The 20,624-nt window shown below is 34.3% G+C and overlaps 3 protein-coding genes and 3 non-coding genes across 8 annotated transcripts; 2 read left to right on the top strand and 4 right to left on the bottom strand.

The window, feature by feature from the left end:
* Positions 1 to 1,556: 1,556 nt before the first annotated feature.
* LOC123890259 (40S ribosomal protein S5) lies at positions 1,557 to 4,042 on the bottom strand. 2 transcript variants are annotated; one of them, XM_045939828.1, is made up of 5 exons: positions 3,961 to 4,025; positions 3,819 to 3,918; positions 3,215 to 3,486; positions 1,920 to 2,123; positions 1,557 to 1,812 (listed from the first exon to the last, which is right to left on the bottom strand). In XM_045939828.1, the coding sequence occupies exons 2-5, from the start codon at positions 3,912 to 3,914 to the stop codon at positions 1,758 to 1,760; spliced, it is 627 nt and encodes a 208-aa protein (XP_045795784.1). In that variant the 5' UTR covers positions 3,915 to 3,918; positions 3,961 to 4,025; the 3' UTR covers positions 1,557 to 1,757. The 2 variants fall into 2 exon arrangements, with proteins under 2 accessions (XP_045795784.1, XP_045795783.1); XM_045939827.1 differs by having other exon boundaries at positions 3,819 to 4,042.
* LOC123893342 lies at positions 2,335 to 2,415 on the bottom strand. The gene has a single exon (XR_006803447.1). It is a non-coding gene; the product is annotated as a small nucleolar RNA Z102/R77 (small nucleolar RNA).
* Positions 2,549 to 2,630, bottom strand: LOC123893345. The gene has a single exon (XR_006803450.1). It is a non-coding gene; the product is annotated as a small nucleolar RNA Z102/R77 (small nucleolar RNA).
* Positions 2,858 to 2,939, bottom strand: LOC123893344. Its single transcript, XR_006803449.1, has one exon. It is a non-coding gene; the product is annotated as a small nucleolar RNA Z102/R77 (small nucleolar RNA).
* A 3,416-nt stretch (positions 4,043 to 7,458) lies between the features above and the next one.
* On the top strand, positions 7,459 to 12,336 carry LOC123890257 (calcium homeostasis endoplasmic reticulum protein). Of its 2 annotated transcripts, none has more exons than XM_045939824.1 (4): positions 7,459 to 7,653; positions 8,079 to 9,174; positions 9,852 to 10,129; positions 11,276 to 12,336. In XM_045939824.1, the coding sequence occupies exons 2-4, from the start codon at positions 8,138 to 8,140 to the stop codon at positions 12,043 to 12,045; spliced, it is 2,085 nt and encodes a 694-aa protein (XP_045795780.1). In that variant the 5' UTR covers positions 7,459 to 7,653; positions 8,079 to 8,137; the 3' UTR covers positions 12,046 to 12,336. The 2 variants fall into 2 exon arrangements, with proteins under 2 accessions (XP_045795780.1, XP_045795781.1); XM_045939825.1 differs by having other exon boundaries at positions 7,473 to 7,653; positions 9,852 to 10,123.
* A 940-nt stretch (positions 12,337 to 13,276) lies between these two features.
* Positions 13,277 to 17,601, top strand: LOC123888202 (eukaryotic translation initiation factor 3 subunit C-like). The gene is made up of 4 exons (XM_045937172.1): positions 13,277 to 13,409; positions 13,567 to 13,609; positions 13,699 to 15,492; positions 16,439 to 17,601. The coding sequence occupies exons 2-4, from the start codon at positions 13,589 to 13,591 to the stop codon at positions 17,408 to 17,410; spliced, it is 2,787 nt and encodes a 928-aa protein (XP_045793128.1). The 5' UTR covers positions 13,277 to 13,409; positions 13,567 to 13,588; the 3' UTR covers positions 17,411 to 17,601.
* Positions 17,602 to 20,624: the final 3,023 nt, after the last annotated feature.

The raw sequence follows: 20,624 nt of genomic DNA, 5'->3' as shown, positions 1-20,624 counted from the left end.
ATCATATATATATATATATATAAAAGAAGCATTTCACTTTTTAGATTCATTGTAGAATGAATATATTTAGAGTACATAGATGCATTAATTCCACAATTAATCTAAGGGCCCGTTTGGTGCACAGGATAGCATAGTGACAGGATAGGATATAAAACAGGATAAAGATAGGATAGGATAACAGCAGGATAATAGTTATACTCAGTTATCATATCCTGTGTTTGGTGCACACAGGATAACAAACATGATAACTATTATATTTTGTTTTTAATACATACTTGCTCTTAATAATATGATAAGATATATAACATTTTTAATTGACAAAATTACTCTTGTAAAACAATTGTTATTTTTTAAAATTATTTTGTAATACTTTGAATTTTATAAATAAAAAATATAAATAAGTAATCAAATAAATTTATATAATTTAAAATAAAAATCATGAGAAAATAATCAAATTTAATTTTTTATATGAATCATGATCAAATAAATAACTCGATAATATATACATGTTAGATAAGCCAAATAAATATATGATATATCTCATACGTAAATAATAAAACTACTATTGCAAAAGAATTATATTTAATTTTTATAAAATTTAAATTAATATCCCTATTTGTCAATTTTTTTAATAATCGTTTTACTTTAAAATATTGTAATTTTAGTAAAATTTTGATTTTTTAGAATATATAAATTACAAAATTACCCCTGTAAGAAAATCACATATATATTTAAAAATTAATTATTTTATTATTTATATTTTATTAATTTTATTTTATGTATTTTAGAATATATTTTATAAATAAATCAGTAATTTTTTTTTCTTATCCTATCCTGCTGGTAACCCAGCTCAAATTCAAGATAAACATTATAACTAGAGAGACAGGATAGGATAAGCTTCAAGATTACACTGGATTGCAGCAGGATATGATACAGTTATCTTATCCTGTCTCTTATCCTGTGCACCAAACGGGCCTTAAAAAGTCAACTTTTTCATTTATAGGATCGGAGGGAGTATATTATTCGATTTGGAACTATTTTTTCATTTTTTTCTTCATTTGCCAACAAATGCCAATTACATGTTTAAAAATCAGGATGAATACATACAGTGAGTATATCAATATCCGGAGCTCGTATGATAGTTCGATGCATTCCTCTCTCTTTTAATTACTCTATATCCCTTGATCACCGCAACAAAGTGAGACAAATCCATTGAGTAAATTAACCAACAAAATTAAAGTTCCGGACGAGTAACCTCCAAATTGTGTAACATTATCTCACTTGTTGATTTCCTATTTTAGGTATCTAAATTTTTAATAAACTTGCTATGTGATATGAACTATATGTGTTAATCAATGTTTTCCTTCAACCACTAACATTTATTCTAACCTCTAAGATTCCCAGAAAATGAATCAGCTTTTCCTATTCTACCATAGGACACGATAAAAAATCACATGTTAGAAATACCAACTTCCTTGATTTCAACCATTGCCTATGAAAGTCTGGTGAAAGAAAATAAACCTTAGAACAGCATGAAATTGGAAAAATTCAAAAAGTGGTGAAAGAAAATATCTTAATGATCCTTAAAAACAGTCATAGACTAATCAACAAAATTGTGCATAACAAGTCAATCGAACAAAAACAGCAGAAAAATAAACCATCAACTGGTTTACACCATGTCTAAAAACAAAGATAAATAAATGTAACACAAAGACCAATATAAAATATTCCTCATCACTACTACTTCCAAATGTTGCTTAACGATTTGCCTTGGCAACTCTCTCTATCTCATCCTTTTTCTTGATTGCATAGCTGAAAAATCAAACATTTTGTCAGCAAAAAAACCAAAACAAGAAAAGATAAGAGAAAACAAATTCAATACATTGGAAAGTCCAACAATTTAGTAGAAAAATGGGTACCTGTTGGAAGAACCTTTAGCAGCATTAATAAGTTCATCAGCTAAGCATTCGGCAACTGTCTTGATGTTCCTGAATGCAGCTTCACGGGCACCGGTTGTTAGAAGATAGATGGCCTGGTTAACCCTGCGGAGGGGTGAGATATCCACAGCTTGCCTCCTAACAACTCCAGCAGATCCAATTCTAGTTGCATCTTCTCTGGGACCACTGAATAAAACAATGTAATTGAACAAATAAGATTCAATAATCTAAACATAAATTTGCTTGAGATAGAAAGAATATTTAGGAGAATTACTTCAAAATTCTATAAGTGGCTATTTAGGAGAATGATCAGATAGAGCTAATACAAAAGCCATCATACAGGCAATCCCAATGTATAACTACTACAAAGGGAAAAATATGTCTTAAAAATAAAGGAGAATGATCAGATAGAGCTAATACAAAAGCCATCATACAGGCAATCAAACCAATAGGGAAATAATAAATCATCATTTCATTCTCCAGTTTCAGCATTCAAGAGCTCCATGTTATAACAAAAAAAACATAGTTGCAGCATCCGAATTGACTAGAAAAACACACCACTATAAAAACTCCAATGAGACAAACTATATACAATGAGACAAAAAAAAGGAGAATGATCAGATAGAGCTAATACAAAAATGCCATCATCCAGGATATCAAACCAATAGGGAAAAAATAATCATCAGTTCATTCTCCAGTTCAACCAATCAACAGCGAACAATTTTAACAATTAAAAAATATCTGTAACATTGCAATTACCTTTAACAGTACTAGTTACACACTTCTAAGTAATAACCTTACACAATGAGAATAAGACTTTTATGAAATAATAACCAAACACAGTGAGAATAAACATGCCAACATAAAAATCCCAATGTATAACTACTACAAAGGGAAAAATATGTCTTAAAAATAAAGGAGAATGATCAGATAGAGCTAATACAAAAATGCCATCATCCAGGCAATCAAACCAATAGGAAACAATAAATCATCACTTCATTCTCCAGTTCACCCAATCAACAGCACCCAAACTCGACAATTAAAAAAATTATCATAAGTACAGATTACAAACTACAAGTAATGACGAAACACGGTAAAATAATTAAACAAATCAAATGCATTTTTCACAGTTATGTCAACAAAGCTAACTTAACTTTTCATTGCATTTCCAAATCATCAATAGTCAATATTAAACTAAGCACAGCATCCCCAAAGATTCATCAATCAATATATAAATAACAAATATGGCAAAAAATTACACAGGACCATAACAGTACCTGTTGACAACAGCATCAACAATAACTTGAATTGGGTTCTGGTCAGTTAGCAAGTGAATGATCTCCATAGCATGCTTAATAATCTTAACAGCCATGAGTTTCTTTCCATTGTTTCTCCCGTGCATCATGAGAGAGTTTGTCAGCCTCTCGATGATGGGACACTGAGCCTTTCTGAATCTCTTCTTCGAGTACCTCCCAGCAGTGTGAGGAACATAAGTTGCATGCTTCGATGCCAACACTCCAATGTAGTCCTCAAGAGAAGTATCACTAACCTGGAAAAAAAAATTAAAATTAATCACAACATTTTTAGGGTTTAACGTGTAAAATATTTACATCGACATCCAATAAAAATTCCTTTAATTCAAATGAAAATATCGATGTAAATCTAATGCATTATCAGATTCTCATATACGATACACCAAATAACAGATTTACAATGAACAACTGTAATTTATATACAATGAATATTCTAGAGTATAAAAATACATAATAACTGTTTGTATTAAAATCTAATCAGTGATTAGCGAGTTTCGCATTTAGATAAAATGCATAAATCAAATTCGAAATTAAAAACGATATGTGAAGAATTAGTGAGATAGAAGACCTGAACATCCTCGAAGCTCCATTTGTTGAAGAGCTTGACCTCGATAAGATTGGGATCAACTTCGGCGGCGACGACAGCAGGGACGGTTTCAGCCATGACTGTGAAAACAATTGAAGAATTAGGGTTAGTTAGAAAGAGAGATTGAGAGTCGCGGAGAGAGTGCGGCCGCAAGGTTCACTCGTGTTCTAATTCTCTGAGGAATGAGACTGTGAGGGGAAACCCTAGTTTTGTATATTTATAGTGGAAAATAAGTATAAATTGCATATTTGTACCCACGTTTTGTCTATTTTGTGTTTGTTACCAAAATGTTTTTATTTTTCTAAAACTTACCCAATATGTCATGGTTTTTTTTTTTTGTACATGTCATGGGCTGGACTCATGGTTCATGAATAAATAGAGATTATCTCTCAGGAAAAAAAAATATACTAGAGATTAGTCATCGTCAATATAAGAAAATGGAAAATGAATAACCCTAGCTTTGTAATTTAAAAAGAAAAATTACAAATAAATCAAACGACGGGTATTAATCTTCATACCATCAACATTTAACAAATGTCTAATCAAACTACGACGAAAATCATAAAAGACAGTATGATAATCTAATAAGCATCTAATATTTGTTAAAGTATAAGCAAACTTGTTAGCCTCCATGTACGAATGAATTACAATTACTTTTCAAGGTATAGCTCCAACAAATTTCTAGCCAAACCGGACTTGATAACTTGAACAACCACCGTAAAATCCACATTCAAGTCTTGTGCATCATATCCAAGTCTTCACGATTACTTCAAACCTTCAAAAATGCCCCATAACTTGGCTACATATGCATAACACGTCGCTAAATTTTTATGCAAAACCACCAATCCAATGCCTTTCAAATCGGACATTTACTGTGCACAACGATAATGAATAATACAGTAATTTTGTTTAACTACAAATAAGTTATTATATTTTTGAAAGTGAGTTTTCTTACTCATTTAAATCCAAAATTATTCTTGGTTCAAAAAAAAAATCCAAAATTATTCTTGGTTCAAAAAAAAAATCCAAAATTATTCTCTTTCAATTTTATTTGTTATCTTTTTTATTTTTTTGGTATTTTTTTTATCTCGAGTAGAAAAGATAAAATATTACATAAAAAATAATGAGAGCAATCATTAATGAAACATCATTCCTAATATTAAAAGTACAAAATACGAGTTGAGCAAAAATACAATACGACAATATTGGTGTGGAAGATTCGACGAATAATTGAACAAGACATTGAAGTTCAATTCAAGCATATATATATATATATATATATATAGAGAGAGAGAGAGAGAGAGAGAGAGAGAGAGAGAAGCAAATAGAGTTGCATATTGGTTATCAAATTTAGGATGCAATTTGGCCAATACAAATACTGTGTTTGAGTTTACGCCTATAGAAGTGTAAAAATTAGTTGATTATGATGATGTAACTGGAGTCTCTACTTCCAGGATAATAGGTGTGTAATTTCTTTTGGGCTTGATTAAACCCCTTTCAATCGTAAAAAATAAAAAAATAAAATAAATACGACAATATCGACTCTTAAAGCACACATTCTCGGTCCATAAATTATTGTTCAACTGACAGAAATGCTGAAATTGATAGTGTCGGATGTCATGATCGGAGTTCGAACTCCAGTTCCTCCACTTTGTGTATATGAATTTTCAATGGCTTTGTCATTCCCCCTGTCAATAAAAAAAATAACAATATTGACTTGTTTTCTACTACAATATGTCAATATCCATTTAACATATTTATCCCTACGACTTTTACTTTTATTGTGAGATTGTGTACACTTGTGACATATTTTTCTGTATGACACTCAATGTGATTCTCAAACTTTTTTAGAACCGGAATATGATCACAGTCGTGACATTCATACTTAAAGTGATGTAAACAAAACAGTTACCCACATTTTTACGTATACGATATGAGAAGAATTCTGAAGAAATTATGAAGTTGAAAATGAAAATATTGAAGGTATGAACAATAAGCTGGATAAAAAATAACTGTACATACATTTCATAGTTCTTGTACGTGTAGTGCCAAACTGCAATCAATGCATAACAAAACACAACTTGTCCATATTTTACATAAACATGAATGAGAAAATATTATAAATTTAAAATGTTGAAGGTATGATCGAGAAGCACGAAAACAATAACTATAGCTTTGATAGCTTATGTGCGTGAGAATGTGTCAAAGTTCAGCTAATGCATAACACACCACAACTTACATGGAGTAGTGTACTGTGCCCATATACATTGGCCTTATCATCCATTTCAATTCACAACACAACACAGCTTATATGGACTAGTGTACTAGTTTTTTCCTACAAAAACATCTTGAATAAATAATCAAACGTTAGGGCTTGCCCGTTTAGGGTCATGTGATTAGTCTCTTTTAACGACTTTAAACACGTCAATGTTTAACATTGCACGTAACATTTGAATTTATAGAAGAAACTTATTTGATAGAGGTGAAGCAAATTGAAGGAAATAAATTCACTCCATTTTTTTTCTCTCAAATGTTTTTTGAATTATTCACATCTCACCATTCAATATAGTTTATCTGTAAATTTAATTCATCTCTCATTCATAATGAAAGGTGAGATTTTTTTTGTCGAATAATCCAGTGACTAAAAATTTCACCCTAAAAAGTGGATAAATGAGAGATTCGAAGTTCGAAGTTCAAACATCGACCATTGTATATAAAATACGATGTCCTACTAAATGAATAAAGTTTACGGGGACAAAAAAAATGAGAATTTTAGTAGACTCTCACGTGGCATGAGAGAATCTACTCCCCAAATTGAGGGATGAAAAGCTAACGTGCGCTGATTAAAAAAAATGTTTTTATCTAATTCATATATTTAATTTATTTTTTCAACTTTGCCTAAATTAGGCAATTGGTCTCTTAACTTATTTATTGGGTTAACATGGATCTTTTAAATAATTAGCGTTACAAATTTGTCCCTTAACTTTATTTTTGTTTGTCATATTTGTAACGTTAATTGATCAATACGAAACCAATAAATAAATTAGGGGCTCATTTGTCTAATTTAGCCTTAAACTTTTTATATATTAATTGTACAAATTTTTTAAAAATATTTATACTTTTAAATTCTTTTTTTTTTGACGAAAATATACTTTTAAATTCTTAACGTGTGCTCAACATGTTCCTTTCGAAAAATACAAAGTCGACTTTGATGGATAATATGGAATTTTTTAAAGACAATTTTTTTTTTATAACAAAGATGAATTTGACTATTAATAAAAAATAGGCAAATGCTAAATAGTGCCTGAGGGGCATTGGTTAAGAATTTAAATTTAGAAGGTTTTTCTTGAGTATTGTGTAGTCAACACATGAAAAGTCTAAATTTTGATTGTTTCAATCCATAACTTTTCCTTTATTTCTTTTTTTAACTCCTTAACTAGTGCCCGGGGCACTAGTTAGCAAGACCCTAAAAAATAATACTTATCATCAATCATTACTTTGTAGGCAGAACCACAGTTTGATTCCAGCAACTACAATCGAGAGGAGCTTAGATGATAGAACTCACCCAATCATATTAAAATGGTGGTGAAAAAATAAAATAATGAATACTTATTAGAAAATCAGAAGGAAAAAAATATGGTTTGTGATTTTTTTAATTATTTTTTTAAGTCTTGTGATTAAAACCTAGAACAACAAAGCAGCAACTTCGCAACTTCACAAATCAATCAATCAAGTAAAACAAATTGGATTTGTAGAATTACCGAACTCAACTGCCCGGAAAACGCTGCCGGAGTTGCTCATCGACCGCCAGAAACAGGTTTTCCTTTCTTTCCCCTTCTTTTTTTCCGGATTTTCCTTACCATATACTGTAGCGCGCAAGAAAATGCGAATTGCGGCCGCGATTCCGCAATTAAGTGCTTAAGCGCCACGATTTTCACAACATCTTACCCTAACGGAAACACAATTAAAGCTTGTGTTGAATCATTGTGAATTTAGAGTTAGTAGCTAGTCAATTGGTGTAAATGTAAGAATAGGAAATAAATTAAGTTGAATTTGTTTCTGATAAATGTTTATTGTATCAAAACTTTCATAATCTCTCAGTATTTATTTTCAAATTTTATGCATAGTTGTATATCAGTATATATGTCTCATGTCACTGATGTCAGGTTTAGATTATGTAATAGATTTGTAATCATTTTGTGATAAACAGAAATGAATGAATTTTCTGTTCTTTTGGTGTAGGTGCATTATCAAAGAGCATTGTTGAGGGGTATTGTGACGGCATATTGTTAGACAGGATTATGGAACGTCCAAATCATGATTATGCAGCTGCGTCTGCTATGGCATATGCTCAGCAACAACGACCGGCTGCTAATATGCAGCAACAGCAGCAGTTTGGATTTCATCCTCAACATCAACAGTTTCCTTCGGCAATGCACGCCCCACCTTTTATACCCCCAGGTCCCGGTGCTGCACACCCCTCTATGCAGCAGTTTCCATTTCATCATGCAATGCAGCAGCAACAGCAACTTCAGCAGTTGCACCATCATGGTCCTCCTCCACCTCATCTTCTTCTCCAGCAACAGCAGCAGCACCAAGCACCGCCTGCGTTCCCTTCTCATTATCCTCCTCATCTTGCTCCATCACCGTTTTTTGACTCTGCTCCACCCCCAGTTGCTCCTCCTTCTGATCCTGAGCTTCACAAGAGAATTGACAAACTTGTTGAGTATGCGGTGAAAAATGGGCCTGAATTTGAAGCCATGATTTGTGAAAAGCAACGAGATAATCCTTCTTATAGTTTTCTCTTTGGCGGGGAGGGCAATGCTTACTACCGTTTTAAGCTTTGGTTATCATCTCGACCCCCGAATGGTCCATTCAACCAACCATTTCCACCGTCTTCCATGTCAATGATCCATCCCTCACCAAATCCAATGATGAGCCCATCTCTTAGTGGTCCTCCACTGAATCCAGCTGGAATTGGATCTTCACCTTCATTGCTAGGCCCGCCTCCTTTCCCACAGTTCTATGATCAACAACACCTCCATCAACATCCTCAGTCTTTTGGGCTTCATGGTCGACCTGAGTATGATCAGTCATCTAAGTCTTTCAAAGGGCTCTCTGGACCACTTCCATCTGATGTTGCAATGGAACTGAGTAATGTTCTTAACAGTTTGAATGGTACAAAAGAATCCATTAAAGGTGCCAAACTTTGGTTCATGCAGAGAGCTCCATTTGCACCAGCTCTAACTGAGACTCTTCGAGATAGGGTATTTGCATTGGATGACGTTGAGAGACAGTTACATATAATATACCTTGCAAACGACATTCTTTTTGACAGGTAACATATGTTATCACTTCAGTGTAGAGCTAAACTTTTTCTCATATCTAAAACCTAGTTCAATTGGTTAGTATATGATATACTCTTAGAATTGTGCTTCCAATCAACATAAAGTCTGTAATGTTTTGGGTCTCCATTGTTGTGTGAAAATAAGCTTGTTTTTGGTAGGGGTGGGATATGTAGTTTTTGCATGATTGACGGATTACTTTCATGGCAGGAATATGATAGTAATCCTTTCTAGTAGGAGTTGCAACTTGCAACCGCCCAGCTTTCCCTACTGCACAAGTGCATATAGTGAACGGATTTTTATTCACTGCGTCTCATTTGCTTTAATTTTCCCCTTCAAAATACGCTATTTCCATCCTAAACTTGAATATCAATTGGAAATTTGAAATGGGCAACCAGACATATATTCTGATCATGAAAGCGTTTTTGGTTGACAATGTATGCAGTGGATTTTTGTTTGGGACATGTGTTAATTGTTTATACTTTATAGCTCAAAGGCATGTGATTTTGGTGCCTTATATATGAGGTTAATTTGGTTTTGGTGAAATACGCGTTCTATTTATTTTACCTAAATAGCACCTTTTGTCCTTTCAATTCTTCTTGACATGATGCTAACATGAATGTTTCTGCTTTTCAACAACGTCCTTGACCTCTGTGCTATTAATTTGCAGCTTAAATCGGAGGACCAGCGTTCATGACCTGGACAATGAGGCCCTTGCGTTTAAACCTGTTTTAGGCGCTATGCTCGCAAGAATTTATCATAATCCACAAAGTAATGAAGAATATAGGAAAAGATTGCAGCAGATGGTGGAGTTCTGGGCTTCTAAAGAGGTATATGATCAAGAGACTATATCTTTAATGAAGGGTGAGATGATTGGTGGGCCACAGACAAATTCTTTTCCTGCAATAGCAAAGGACTTATCCTCTGCTTCAGCAGATTCAGGTGCAGGTAAGCTTCTTTTCTTTAATGTTAACGCGTCACACATGCAGAAGTTAGTGAATTACTTCTCCTGTGATAACTGAATGATTTCCAAACATGGGGCAATAATTGGTTTAGAAATACTCCATCGCCGTGAAGAATATAACCTGCAAAATGACTGTCTTTGTTTAAAAAAACATTTCTTTACGCGTCTCTTGCTCTCGTTCAGCTTTTAATGATGCACCTATATGGATCACCATCTCTTTCCCTCTCTCGATTCTTCCCATCCCTTTGGCCTCGAGGCCGCTGCTGAACACTATCGCCACCATCATCTTTTACCTTCTCACCATTCCCAACCTCTACCACCATCTTCCCCTTACAACTATTCGTCGTTGCCGCCAATGCTTCATCAATCTGAACCCTTCACACTCACACATCCCATTTCTCGAATCTATGCTTCATCATATCTTAACATCGCTTCTAATGCACAATTACTAAACAATCACCGTTTTAATTAATCAAAAACATTGATAACGAGACAAAAGAATAAGTGAATGCAAATTTACTTTACTTACAATCCTTAGAGAATGATTTTAACTCGAGATTAAATCTAAATCAAAAACAGTCATAGTTGTACCAGGAAGGTGGGAAGACTAGAGAAACAAAAAGAAAAATAGAGAGATCTGAGTGGAGAGAGGAAGCTGGAGACTGAGAGGGGGAAGGTCACCGGGGAAGGGAGTCTTGTGTCGGGGAGAGAGAAAAACAAAGAGACAGATAAACTAGACTGTCCACATGGTGGCATTCACGCAGGGGCTGAAGCCGGAGAGTCTGCCAGAGTTGGTGGTGGATAAATTTAAAGGCTAACATTATTTGTCCACCATAGACTATTTGTTTAACTATTTGTATAACTTATGCATGTTAGTCAAAACCTTGTCAATTTATCTGTGAAACAGTGCAAGCTATTTTTTCCCCCTTCACAGCGTAGTATTTTATAGTAAATGTTGTGATTACATGATCACTCACAGTAGCAACCAGAATTACGTTCGCATGAGTATATCATCTATTTGACTGAAGTTTAGTGCACGTATCATTAGTCTGTAGTTACTATAGAATGATCACTTGAGATTTAAAATTTGATTTTAAAAATTATAATTCCTTCTCCCCTCCCATTTGCAGGAATACTTCAGACTCCAAGCCATCTTATCCCGCAGTGGCAAACTGATAGAATAAGCTCCGGTTCAATTGTCTTAGATCAAGATCGTCCTGATAAACTTATGGGGCAATCCATGGCAGCTCAGCAATTTCTTTCAAATTCTGCTCCTCCCAGTGTCTTTCCAGGGTCCATGAGTATACCATCTTCTGTTCAACCAACTAATCAACCTCCTGGAGCACATTTATTGCCTCCTCCATCTTCCGGAACAGGCGAACAATTACCTCCGTATCCACTGTTCCCGCCTGGCCTCATTCCTGGAATGGTTAGAAAGATGCAGATTGGTAGTGGTGTCCCTTATTCTCCTATGAGCCCTTTGGATATCCCAACTATGATACCACCGTCAACTGTACCACCATCAGAAATTCTTCAAAGAGTGTCCAAATTTTTTAAAGAAATTGGAGAGGTAAATCCTTCTGAGGGTCCTATGAATTCTGAATCAAGAGATGAAGATGATGAATACGATGGAGAATATGAGAGAGAATCTCAAGTGCGAAAGGGAGGTGCTTGCATACCTCCACCCCCAAACTTGCAGCAGATTGATCCAGAGACAGGGACCTATGCCGACGGGAGTGTAGATCGGAAGCCAGGATCAAGTGGCTCGGGAAGGTTGGGACTTGGCGCCACGGCGGATCCAAATGAGGTGAGTCAGTATGATGATGTATATTCATCTTACAGGAAGCAAAGAAGCACAAATTATCATACATCAATGAGTGCTAGAGCAACAGTGAAATGAAAACACCTGTAATTAACGTCTCTTAACAAGTTTCACATTGTTGAGTCATTTGGGTGTTAGACTAGGTCTGTTAGCCTTGTCTTTGTTGATGTTTCTTTGAAACTGGTATGTTTTTACTTATGATCCAATGTTTTTTGATATGGATGATTGTATGCATCTTTCTTTGATGGAAAAGGCAGACTCCACAAACATGAAAGCACACTTGGTGGTGATGGGATAAAGTAAAAAAACAAAAAGATACTTTGAAATTTTTCCAAATTCAACACCAAACTAACATTAGTTTGATCTACACTTCTGATCCTTCCTTGGTTAACTTACTTAGGTAGTTTGGTACTTTGGTTTAACCAAAGTCTTTTTGTCTCTGTCAGCACATTTTGCTCTATCAACATTGTAATTCTTGAGATAGTTTTTTCGTAGCAGATTTTTCTTCTTTTAATTTAACCAAGTACTTATTATTTTTTTAAATTAAGTCTTTTACCAAGTGATACAATTCTACATATCTTATTTTTTTGCAATTTTTTTATTTTACACATTAATATACTTTTGTAGAGGATTTCACTTTCAATGCCTCAATTGCTACACCAGTTATGATTTACAGCAGTGCGTATGATTAAGAGTGTCTAAAAAATGAATCATTTAAGTGGTAAGAAAGTTAAGATTAATTATTGGTAAATGATGATGAAAATTTCATATCTATATAATATAATAAATAAAAAATATAAATGTTTTAAAAAAATATTATGCGCTTTTTATTTGACAATATTTGTCTTTTAAGCGTAAGGACCAATAATGGTATATAATTTGTAAGTATACATTTTGAACAATGAGATATGATTAGGCCTGATGTGCGCGCTCGTGATTCAATTCATCCAAACTTTCTATCATTAAAAAAAAAAATTCTACCAATTGAGATATTTTTTTTTGACGGAACTACCAATTGAGATATGATCACAAGAACATTTAGAATTTCTAATCCAAGTGCAAGCTACGAAACTTAAGTACTGGGGCAACTTAATTAACTCAAAATTGTATTATATTAAATATATAAATATACATTTTTATTTAAATTTAAATATACATATTTATAATATTTTCACTTGAATTTCTTGAGGTTAAGTATTAATTAAAAAAAAACTAAAATAAGTAAAAAGTCGCATTTGAGTTTGTGAAAAATTGAATTGGGCTTGGCCCATTGATTTGTCAATAGACTAAAACGGCCCAAAAGTTAAGCATCGATAATTTATCACTTGAATTCGTTCAATCACTATTCACATTCACATTTCACACAAGTGTTTTTGTTCCTCCGGCGCTGTTACACTCTCAGATAAGACTCTTCTCGCGACTAAACCCTAATTTCAAAAAAGGTACGCCAAAATCCCATTTCTCTCGATCTGTTACGTAATTAGGTTTTCTGTTGTCCAATTTTTTCTTATTCTATGTGTTACACTTTCGGTTTATGGATACATTCATACATTAAATCAGTTGAATTTTAATTTGATGTTTTTGTGATTTTCGTTACAGACTTTTCACGCTTGACGAAACGATGTCGAAATTCTTTGCTCAGGTTTTTAACCTCTTACCATTGTCGATTAATTTCACCATTAGATTGAAAGAATTATTAATTTCATTATTTTTGTTGTTTATGATTGTTAGGCTGGCGGTTCTTCTGATGATGATGATAGTGATTTGGATCAATCGGTTGATGATGTGCCGGTTGAACCTGATAATGATCCTACTTCAAGTAGGTATAGGGTGGATAATGCTAGTGACAGCGATGACGATGATGGCCAAAGGCGTGTTGTTAGGTCGGCAAGAGATAAGCGATATGAAGAGATGGCTTCAACGGTTGACCAGATGAAGAATGCAATGAAGATCAATGATTGGGTGAGTTTGCAAGAGAGTTTTGACAAGATCAACAAACAACTTGAGAAAGTGATGCGTGTTGCTGAGACTGATAAGGTCCCTAACCTTTATATTAAGGCTCTTGTCTTTTTGGAAGATTTCTTGGCTCAGGCTTTGGCAAATAAGGAGGCCAAGAAAAAGATGAGCAGTAGCAATGCCAAAGCCTTGAATTCGATGAAGCAGAAATTGAAGAAGAATAATAAGCAATATGAGGAGTTGATTACTAAATGCAGGGAGAGTCCTGAGAGTGAGGAGGAAAAGGACGAGGATGAGGAGAGCGATGAAGAAGATGATAGTGATGGTGAGACTATTGAGCCCGAGCAGCTTGGGAATCAGGAACCTAGATCGGATGATGATGATGATGATAGGGATGATGCTGGTGATGGACCTTGGGACAAAAAGCTTAGCAAGAGAGATAGACTTTTGGATAGACAGCTCATGAAAGACCCTAGGGAGGTCACATGGGATATTGTTAACAAGAAGTTTAAAGAGATTGTGGCAGCTAGGGGAAGGAGGGGAACTGGAAGGTTTGAACAGGTTGAACAACTTACCTTCTTAACAAAAGTGGCTAAAACACCAGCACAGAAGCTTGAAATTCTTTTCAGTGTGGTTTCTGCTCAGTTTGATGTTAATCCAGGTCTCAGTGGCCATATGCCCATAACTGTGTGGAAAAAATGTGTTCAGAATATGCTGCTCATCCTTGATATTCTAGTTCAATTTCCAAACATAAAGGTTGATGATTCAGTGGAGCCAGATGAGAATGAAACTCAAAAAGGGGCTGACTATGATGGACCAATTAAGATTTGGGGTAACTTAGTTGCCTTCTTAGAAAAAATAGATACTGAGTTTTTCAAGAGCTTGCAGTGCATAGATCCTCATACGCGTGAGTACGTCCAGAGACTCCGAGATGAGCCCATGTTTTTGGTTCTTGCTCAAAATGTCCAGGAATATCTTGAAAGGAGTGGAGATTTCAAATCATCTTCTAAGGTGGCCTTGAGGAGGGTTGAACTCATTTACTACAAACCACAAGAGGTTTATGATGCCATGAGAAAATTGGCTGAGCTGACAGAAGATGGAGGTAATGAAGGCGAGGCTAGCGAGGAGGCCAAAGGGTTTGAGGATACAAGAATTCCTACTGCATTTGTTGTTACTCCAGAGCTTGTGTCTCGGAAACCCACCTTTCCGGAGAATAGCAGGGCCCTAATGGATGTATTAGTTTCACATATATACAAATATGGCGACGAGCGCACTAAAGCACGGGCAATGCTTTGTGATATATATCACCATGCTCTCCTTGATGAGTTCTCAATTGCCCGTGATCTGCTGCTTATGAGTCATTTGCAAGATAATGTTCAGCACATGGACATTTCAACACAGATACTTTTTAACAGGGCTATGTCACAGTTAGGTCTTTGCGCTTTTCGGATTGGATTGATTTCTGAAGCACACGGATGCCTATCTGAACTTTATTCAGGTGGAAGGGTGAAAGAGTTGCTTGCACAAGGTGTGTCACAAAGGAGTCATCATGAGAAGACTCCAGAACAGGTACTTGCTGATCCCCCTTCCCAAGTAGTTGTTTAATGACATAATGTAGGAAATGCATTTATTTATTGTGTGTGTGTGTGTTTATGTCTTTACTGCTTACCATATATTATGGCATAAATGAAAAGCATCTCAAGATATCAAAATTCCACGTCGGTCTGTCAGTAATCTCGGGTAACATTTTGTTGAGCAAAAGGAACTAGGCTAACATTTCTCTAGTCCACCCTTTCGGCATGCTGATTAACAGGAGAAGAGACAGATTGGAATTTGCTTTGTCAGCTCTCTGCAATTATCTAGTTGATATGCTTATTTGTGTTTCTTTAATAGTCTAAAATTATTAATTCTAATCTTACATAAAGAAATCAATGTTAGATATGATAAATACAGTTTTGAGGCATAATAAAATTCCCAATGCATTTTAAAATGTTTCTAGTTGTAAGAAACTATCAGTTTAGGATATGTGATTCCTGAATGGAGAAGTTCATTACTTGCAAAGACAGGTTTAAATTTACCGGGCAAGCATTGTAGGATTGTTCTTTCTTTAATCTCTTTTGTGTCTTGTGGGTCTATCAGTTGTGAAATAAGTTTGGATTTTGGATTATGGAAGAGACTTTCCTTACATGCATATCAAATATTTGAGGTTGACTCTATTGAATCAACTCATTGCCAATTAGATAAATGGTTTTTGCAAGAGTGTGCATGCATGCATGTTATATTTGTACTAACTTTAAAGTTATAGAAGTATTTAATTTATTAGAGCTGATACTATGCAATGGCCTTAGCCTACATCACCAAATTAGCATAAAGTTAGAAGTATTTATGTTATTCACTAAATTAGCATAATTTCTTTCAGATTAACGTATAGTCTTCTTATTTTCTCATTGTGATTATTCTCTCAATTGTTTTGGAATTGTAATAACAAATTTTACTCTTTTTATTATTCCTTCAGGAAAGGTTGGAAAGAAGACGCCAGATGCCATATCATATGCACATAAATCTTGAGCTCCTGGAAGCAGTGCATCTTATATCTGCTATGCTGCTGGAGGTTCCGAATATGGCAGCCAATGTTCATGATCCAAAGCATAGGGTCATCAGTAAGAATTTCCGCCGCTTGTTTGACGGCAGTAATAACCAAACGTTGACCGGTCCTCCTGAGAGTGTCAGAGATCACATTATGGCTGCCGCTAGGGTTCTTATTAAAGGAGACTTCAACAAGGCTTTTGAAGTTATTACATCTCTTGATGTATGGAAATTTGTTAAAAATAGAGACAATGTATTGGCAATGCTGAAGGACAAAATCAAGGAGGAGGCACTTAGGACATATCTCCTTACCTTCTCTTCATCCTATGAGTCTCTGAGTCTGGATCAAGTCACGAAATTTTTTGACCTCTCTGTTCCTCGTACTCATAGCATTGTGAGTAGGATGATGATCAATGAGGAGCTTCATGCAAGCTGGGACCAGCCAACTGGGTGCATTGTTTTCCAAAATGTTGAGCACTCTAGACTTCAAGCATTGGCATTCCAGTTGACAGAGAAATTATCTATCCTTGCAGAGAGTAATGAAAGAGCCACAGAGGCAAGAATAGGTGGTGGATTGGATCTGCCTGCAAGACGAAGGGATGGACAGGACTATGCTGCTGCTGCTTCTGGCGGAGGTGGTGGAACAGGGCCTTCAGGTGGTAGGTGGCAGGACTTGTCCCATTCTCAGCCACGGCAAGGAAGTGGACGTGCAGGATATGGAAATGCTGGTGGAAGGCCATTGGCATATGGTCAAGCAGCTAGGGGTGGCTATTCAAGGGATCGAGTGGGGCGTGCTGGTTATCAGAGTTCAGGGAGGAGTAATCAAGGGGGTTCAGGACTGAGGGGACCCCAGGGAGATGTATCTACTCGCATGGTTAGCCTTAAGGGAGTTCGTGCTTAAACAAGTTTACTAGAGATGGCAATGATATAAGTTTTCAGCATATAAAATTTTCATATGCATGCCAGTTTTGATAATTTGACTTTAGTACTAAAAACATTATGGTTTTCATTCTTGTCCTGTTTTATTTTCTTGATGTACTTCATCTAAAGTTGCCACGATATATTTGTTGGTTTTATTTTTATGTAACATGACATGCACTTCTTTTCATCATACCATTATTGAAAGAAGTTTTGATGCTCTTAGATCTCAGCGTCTTGCTTAGCAGTTAGTGCATCTTGCTTGTCTTGAGGCCCCTCCTCATTGATGATGATGCAGTGAGACTGGGGAGTATATGATGCAATGAGTCCCCTCCTTAACTTGTCCTCCAGGCTTTGAAATTTGGTTGACGCAATCCTAATGTGTTTTTTTCCTCCTCTTCTAAGACCTTAAATATTAACATGCTTTTCTATAACATGTACTCATTTTTTTTTTCCTTCCGTTGAACTAGAACAACTAGCTTGATGGCTGAACAAACATGATGTTCATCCTCTAGAAGACCATCAAGATCAGGGCTTAAAGATCACAGTATTTTTATATCTCGATGATGTGCATTTACACCACCTATTTTTTGGTTCTCCTACACTATAACTAACAAACTAGATATATTTTAAACAGACTACCAACAAGGGCCGCTCTTAATCGCAGAGGTATATTGTCTAATCCCCATGATCTGCCATGTGTTTTTTGCTTTCTTCATATTGAGGATAGTGCACACAGGGACGGAACTAGGTGCATTTGATTAGGGGCAGCCGCCACCCCCGTTAGTCAAAATGTTATGAATATGCATACTTGAATTACATACTCGCCCCCTAAAACGTGAGACACTTGTGTTGATTGTTATTAGATTTAGAAAAAAAGCATGATATTGAATTTTATTTCAACACCACTCATTGCACTCCAGCATACACTACTAATCCAACTCTTGTAACTAGAACTTTGACCCATGCGGTGCATGAGTCTAGTTAGGTATAATATGTAACAATAAAAAATAAAATACAAAAATTCTAAGAGCATTTTCAATAAGAGTAGTATAGGGAATTTCATGGACTAATTATTCTATATTTGTTTATGTGCTTATTTTATATTTTATATATTTTTTAAATAATTTTTGAACCCCATCGTTTTGTTTACTTATTAAAAAAAATTGCTGATAACTAAAGGTTAAAAAATTGATGATAATTAAAGGTTAAAAAAAAAAAAAATTAAAGACGTAATCAAGAACATAAACTTAAGTAGACATTCATAAATAAATAAAAATTGTGATTAATTCAGCCGTTCAAATTTATTGAAAAACAGGGTTAACATATTAGGATTCCTAAATTCTTTCATAATTGAAGCACATGTTTTAGCGGTTGAAAGGTTTTATTGTAAGTAAGAGATGCAGGTTCGATGACAAATCTGTATATTTTTAATATAAAGCTGCAATAAAAAGAAAGAGAAAATGAGGGGAAAAAATTTGGTTTAGGGTTAGCTTATGTTAGCAAGCTTATAATATAAGAGATTATCGGTTTTTAATTGTTTAAATTGTGCAATGAAAATTGATGGTGCTTAATTGTCGTATAAAATCTTTCCTATGAAAGTTGATGGAGCTTAACACTTTGTGGACATAATTTAAATCACAATTGGTCTGTTAGTGCATATTATATCAATTGATCATCAGTTAATATTAAATCTGCAATATTAAAAACAAAATAATGAATGTGATTAGTGACATGACTATGGTTGTGTTTGGTTGTATTGCAAAAAAAATTGATTTAGTAGAATTGAGTTTGATAATAACTTTCCAAATTACACGTGATAATAACTTTCCAAATCTCACATGATAATTATTCTCTAAATTTATGATCCGGTAGAAAAAAAATCATTGATCAGGAAAGACATAAAAATATTTCGTGATGAATAATATAGTCAACAATAATTTTGATATGATATACTTTTAAAATTGATGGTGCTTATCAATTATTGCACATAATTTTAATCACAATTGGTATTCTTGCCATAATGGTTGGAAATATTGGCTTGCATTGAAGGGTTGCGGGTTCGAATCCTAGTCAAGATAAAATTGTATTATTTTTTAATGAAAATTGCAAGATAAAATGGAGGGAAAACAGAGAAAACAAATTAGGGTTTAGAGTTTGCTTGTGTATACAAGCTTATAATATAAAAGATTTTCCATTCATTCAATAGACATTCACCATATGGCTTCAAACCAATCAAAAACTCATAGATGAGTTAACATTTTGCCACCCTTAATAAGTTTTTCTGGTTCCGTCCCTGAGTGCACATCTGTTATTCTTGTGCCCTTTTTGGCCTTTGGCGATCTATTCAATGTTAAAAGATAAGGGGCGCATTCGTCACTTGGTTTGGTTGGCAACCACTTGAAATTTATGGAAAGTTCGAAACAATGTTATTTTCAACGGTGGCATTCCGGATGCGTCAGCGCTTTTTGGAGGAAATTAAGCTTACTTCTTGATTATGGTTCTCCCGTCGGTTTGGTCGTAAAGCTTGTATTCCTTTCCCTACTTGGTGTTTAGATTCGATGACTTGTAGCCATAACTCTTGAATTACTTGATCTTTGTCGTAAGGGTTTGAGTACCCCTTGTACTCCCTTGTAATATCATTTGCTTATAAAAAAACAAACTATATATATTTAAAATCAAATTAAATTCTTGGTAAAAAATAAATTAAACTACTATTTTTTTAAGATTTTGAAAACATTAAAAACCTATGAATTTTTAAAATTAAAATCACTTTTATCCTAGGTGTAAAGACAAAAATAAAGAACTCTTACTCGATTGAATTTGTAGTATATTTTGTAATGTTAGTAGAACTAACTTATGAATATAAAATGATATAAAAAATGTATATTTAATTTTTTTCAAGTAAAATGATAAATGTAAAATTGTAATGAAAAAATAATAATAAACTCCTATATAAGCTAATTGAATTAGCTTATCCAAATAAGTTATAAGCTAGTAAAAATAAGATACATACTAACCATCAACTATAAAATATAAGTGGGAAGTCATAATCTCAAATTTTAGCATTGCCAAATAGAGAGTTGTAGGTCGATTTGGAAAAATTATTTGTCCTAAATTATAAGTCACTTTACAATATCAACTAACCATCAACTATTACATACTATACCCTTAATTATTTATTAATCTCTTTTATT

The sequence above is a fragment of the Trifolium pratense genome, linkage group LG6 (genome assembly GCF_020283565.1).
Source record: "Trifolium pratense cultivar HEN17-A07 linkage group LG6, ARS_RC_1.1, whole genome shotgun sequence".
Lineage (NCBI taxonomy): Eukaryota > Viridiplantae > Streptophyta > Magnoliopsida > Fabales > Fabaceae > Trifolium > Trifolium pratense.
This window is presented reverse-complemented; position numbering and strand designations above follow the sequence as displayed.

Bases quoted from the DNA above. Each gene is read 5' to 3' on its own strand.
- LOC123890259 (XM_045939827.1), bottom strand. From the start codon at position 3,914: ATGGCTGAAACCGTCCCTGCTGTCGTCGCCGCCGAAGTTGATCCCAAT. The intron at 3,487-3,818 runs GTCTTCTATCTC...TTTTTTTTCCAG, and splicing joins GGAGCTTCGAGGATGTTCAG to GTTAGTGATACTTCTCTTGA. The intron at 2,124-3,214 runs GTACTGTTATGG...TGTTTTATTCAG, and splicing joins GTTGATGCTGTTGTCAACAG to TGGTCCCAGAGAAGATGCAA.
- LOC123890257 (XM_045939824.1), top strand. From the start codon at position 8,138: ATGGAACGTCCAAATCATGATTATGCAGCTGCGTCTGCTATGGCATAT. The intron at 9,175-9,851 runs GTAACATATGTT...ATTAATTTGCAG, and splicing joins AACGACATTCTTTTTGACAG to CTTAAATCGGAGGACCAGCG. The intron at 10,130-11,275 runs GTAAGCTTCTTT...TCCCATTTGCAG, and splicing joins TTCAGCAGATTCAGGTGCAG to GAATACTTCAGACTCCAAGC.
- LOC123888202 (XM_045937172.1), top strand. From the start codon at position 13,589: ATGTCGAAATTCTTTGCTCAG. The intron at 13,610-13,698 runs GTTTTTAACCTC...TATGATTGTTAG, and splicing joins TGTCGAAATTCTTTGCTCAG to GCTGGCGGTTCTTCTGATGA. The intron at 15,493-16,438 runs GTACTTGCTGAT...TTATTCCTTCAG, and splicing joins ATGAGAAGACTCCAGAACAG to GAAAGGTTGGAAAGAAGACG.